General features: G+C 46.1%; 1 protein-coding gene across 1 annotated transcript in view; it reads right to left on the reverse strand.

The window, feature by feature from the left end:
- Positions 1-1,675, reverse strand: part of NARS (asparaginyl-tRNA synthetase) — a 16,959-nt gene extending 15,284 nt beyond the window's left edge. The window contains exons 1-2 of the mRNA XM_008586095.1: positions 1,487-1,675; positions 705-784 (exon numbers count right to left, since the gene is read on the reverse strand). Of these exons, the coding sequence (XP_008584317.1) occupies positions 705-784; positions 1,487-1,529 (123 nt within the window). The 5' untranslated portion in view covers positions 1,530-1,675. The remainder of the gene's footprint in view (positions 1-704; positions 785-1,486) is intronic.
- Between the last annotated feature and the right edge of the window lie 2,875 nt (positions 1,676-4,550).

Below are 4,550 nucleotides of genomic sequence, written 5' to 3' on the forward strand. Positions count from 1 at the left end.
TCCGTTGCCGGACACGGAAAAAAAAAAAAAAAAAAAAAAAAAAAAGAGGGATGTCTTGGGCCACACATTAACCTGACACAACTAGTTACCTAACATCCATGGTGTGAGTCCAAGCTCTCGATGAACCTCTTTAATGTGTATTTGGCTTTCCATATGTCTGCTTAGAGTGAATGTGATATACTCGTTCAAAGATTCTAAGTCCTGAGAAATAACAACACATGAATAAATTGGCATTGTAGCTCCAAGCTCCAGACTCGAGTCTGCTCGGAGAAATGGGTCCATTCTTTGTGTGCTGATATAAATCAGGTCTTTGGGTCTCAAGGCTCAGGATCACACTCTGAGTTATGGTAAATTCACCAAGAAGCCTCTTAGGAGTCACCTGCACATGAGCTCAGGTATGACTGAGTAAAGGTGATTTTTACTTGTACAAGAATGGAAAACTGGCTATCTGATTCATTGGATAGAAAAATTCCAAGATGTAATGCTATGTGGTAAGAAAGAAGACACCTTTTAAAAACATTCACATAAATTCAGACTTTGATCATCTAACATTCTTGAAATCTGTATACATTCCTTACCTTACCTTTTCTGAAAACTCTCTTCAAAACCTAGTGCTTGAAATAAAATTCTTGATAAGTCATACAACAATTGCCATAACTCATTAGTAATTGCAGAGTCGTTTTCCTAATAAGAAGAGACACTACCTTTAGACCTGTTTTAAATGGTTTCTCTTTGGTTCCATCTCCCGTAGCATCATTACCTTCTCGATCTGAGACATACAGCTCTGCGGTTTTACAAAATGAGAGAAAAAGTTACTTGTATGGCCAATAAGTACTAGCCACATTATAATGTAACTACTTTATTCATCCTTTATTTCTGTAAACAGAACAAGCACCCGATTAGTAAAAATTACCAAGGTCCTCAAGAAATTAATATCCTAATTATTTCCCCACTCTTCCATTCAATGATATCCATCTTACAAATTTAGCTTTCCAAAATGAACTCTGATCAAAAGGCCTCACAACTACTAAGGCTGAACAAGGACATCCACCCAGGCATCCTAAATGTCTTGTTTCTCCTGCTGCACGTTATGGTCTCCCTGGAAATCTCAATATAAAACGAGTTTGTGCGAAAGACAATTAGAATTCTGAAATCCTCTCCTGACGATCACTTTGAAGAATTGTACATTTGGGTGCGACACTATGCCCGAACCCCTCACGGCGCCTAATTCCCGGAGGAATCACGGGATTTTCCGCAGTGGGCAGGGCCCGGAGCGGCTGCCATCGCAGCCCCGGCCCAGCCCACCGAGTCCCGGGCCCTGCGAGGGGCCAGGCCCCTTCCCCCAGCCTCCCTCCCCCCAATCGTCCCGCAAGGATTTTTGAGCGCCAATTCTCTGCCAGGCACTAAGGTAAGCGTTGATATTCGGCCGGAACGGTGATCCTGTCCCAGGCAGGGAGCACCGCGACATACGCCAAGCCTCACTCACCTAGCACCATGCCTGCGGTCGTCCTGGTCACCTCCAAGGACATCAACCCCAACACCACAGCCGCCGCCTTGTCACCCCAACTTGCACAGGCGGCTTCCGTAACTCAGGAGTTGCATCATACAACGTAGTGCGGAGGTCGCCCGAGTGAGTCAGCCGAGCGTCGAGTCTCTATTGGTTACGGCAGGTGGGCTAGCGGCGCCGGGGCCGCCATTTTTGGTCAGGGCAAAGGCAATTTCCGGCACTGAGACGCCGCGCCACGCCCAGCTCCGCCACACCCAGCCCCGCCCCACGCGCTCGCTGGGCCACAAGACCCCGCACCGCTTCAAACCTGCTCCCATCGGACCTCACCTTCCAAGTTTTCTCCCCTGAATCTTTCAATTCTGTCCCTAGCTGTAGGCGCGCCGGCTCCCTTTGCAAACCAGATAGAGAATGTCGCCCAGATCCCCAGATCTCCCCTTGCAAACCAGATCAAGGATCTCATCCAGATCCACAGATGGCAGAATGCTTGTTGAGTTAATGTCATCAGCAAATGTACTGAGCGCCAGAATGAGATGGGGAGTGAAAGAGGCAGAGATAGAGAAGAATTGCCCTATCACGCACACAGGAAGATGCTTTAGCTTTCTAACTTCGATGAATGAACGTACCTCTGTATTTAGCACAAGAACTACAGTGTACTTTCATCTAATGTTACACGGATCAATATTAGGGAGGTCACAATAATGTAACAGAAAGAACTGGGCCTTCGGAATATAAACCTGCGTTAGAATTCTGGTTCTGCGTTTTACTAATGTGTGTCTTCAGATAAGTTACCTGACCTGGAAGAGTTTCAGTTTTCATATTTGTGAAAGATGATAGGAGTTCACTACCTAACACGTAGTAAGTACTAAATAAACGGTAGCTGAAAGAAAGTAAGCCGAGATGCCGGTGCCATTCAAGCTTTATTAAAGAAAGACATCTGCTGGGCTGTGTTCAAAATGGAGGACAGCCCAGGACTGCCCTGAAAATGGGGGACAGCACCAGGTGTGGGGGTGGTAGAGCTTATATAGTGTGCCAAAGGCTGGCTGATACCATCAAGGAGGGTGATCCAGGTGGAAAACTGCGTCCTTGCAGAAGCAAAAGGGGTTTCTGTTTAAGTCAGGAGGCTTCTCCTAAAGGGAAGGGGGGAGGGAAGGGGGAGGGGAGAGGAGGAGGTGGGCGGCGCCATTTTGTACTTGGGCTTGTCTAAAGTGGCGCTAGTTATGTTGCAGATCTATTAGTAGCTATCATCATTATTCTCCCCTTAGTGGAATACCAGAGTTTGTCCTGGAGGCAAAGGCAAACTTTTTTTTGTTATGAAAGGCACTCTAAAAATAACTCCATAGATTCTGGGCCTATCAAGAATATGAACCAAATACTTTTCACAAACATTTCACCCAATTTCATGGACTTTCCTTTTCCCTCTTTGCTGTTTGCCCATGTACTAGTTATCTACTACTGCAAAGCAAATTACACAAAACCTTAGTAGTTTAAAAAAACAAATGCTGGGCTGGCCGGTTATTCAGCTGGCTAGAGCTCAACCTTACAGCACCAAGATCACGGGTTCAGATCTCCTTATTAGCCAGCCACACATACACCCACAAAACCAACAAACATTTACTACTTCACACAGATTCTGATGGTCAGGAATTTGAAAGTGGCTTAGCTGGGGGTTCTGGCCTAGGGTCTCTCATGAATCGTACTGTGGGCAGGGGCTATAGTCATCTGAAGGCTTAACTGGATAAAGATCTGCTTCCAGCCTCATTCACTTGGCTGATGGCCGAAGGCCTCAGTTCCTGGCCAGATGGGCTCCCCACAAGGCTGCTAATGACACAGCAGCTGACTTCCCCCAAAGCAAGTGATCAGAAAGAGCAAGAGAAAGAGAGAGAGGCTGTATTAGTTACCCTTTATTGTATAATAAATTACCCCAAATTTCAAACATTTGTTGGCTCACATTTCTGTAGACCAGGAATCTGGGCACAGCTTTGAGGCTGCTCGCTGGCTCTGAATCTCTCCAAAAGCTGCAATGGAGTATCAGCCAAGGCTTCATCTTAATTTAAGATTCTTAAGTCTCACCTGTGTAGTGGATCCTATTCCATGCTCATTCCAATGGGTGTTGGTCAGAGTTCCTTGCCACATGGGCACCTCCATAGAGCAAGCAAGCAAGATGGAAGTCACAGCCTTTTGTAGCCTAACCTCAGAAGTGACATACCATCACTTTTGCCACATTAGGTTCATTAGAATCAAATCACTTGGTCCAGCCTATACTTTAAGGGAGGATATTACTCAAGGGCATGAACACTAGGAGGCTAGAATCATGGGGGCCACCTTAGAAAGCTGCTGACCAAAACTGAACCTGCAATGCCTTTTATAACCTAATTTGCTAAGTGACATTTCATTATTTCTGTCATATTCCACATGGGAGGGGACTACACAGGAGGTGAATACCAGGAGGTGGAGCTGAGAGGGCGCCATCTTAGAGGCTGTCTACCACACAGCATTTGGATGGATTTCTCTACTTCATACTGCTCCAGTCCCCAGATGCTGACTTATGCGAGCCACATCAATGGGCTCCCTTGCTTTCTGACTTCTGGTCAGGTGCAGCCAATAGGGAACACTTGCAGGAGAACAGAGGCAGGGGAGTGAAGTCAGGGTACTTATATTCCCAACTCCCTCATTGCAGGCTGGCCGCAACCTCGCCTGAAGGCCACAGCTCCCATGAGGTGGAACCAAGAGACGCATCTTAAATGCCTTTCATGAATTTACTTTTATCTGATCCTTAAAATTGGATGTACAGAGCAACATTCCACTGTGAAATAAAAAGTGTGTACACAAGACTGGGCCCAAGCAGTAGGCTGCACAAGAAGGTGACTTAGATTCCTGTCTTTTCCCCAATCCACACCTATAGCCTCATAGGATTTCTCTATGTCCAGTTAGTGGAGGATAGAAAGAAAAAATGGGCCTAGTACTGACATCTGTATAATATGCTGGAACATGGCAGAAGTGGACAGCTATCATATTCTAGCCTCGCCTGGGTGTGGCTCTGAAA

The sequence above is a fragment of the Galeopterus variegatus genome, unplaced genomic scaffold (assembly GCF_000696425.1).
Source record: "Galeopterus variegatus unplaced genomic scaffold, G_variegatus-3.0.2 Scaffold3826, whole genome shotgun sequence".
Lineage (NCBI taxonomy): Eukaryota > Metazoa > Chordata > Mammalia > Dermoptera > Cynocephalidae > Galeopterus > Galeopterus variegatus.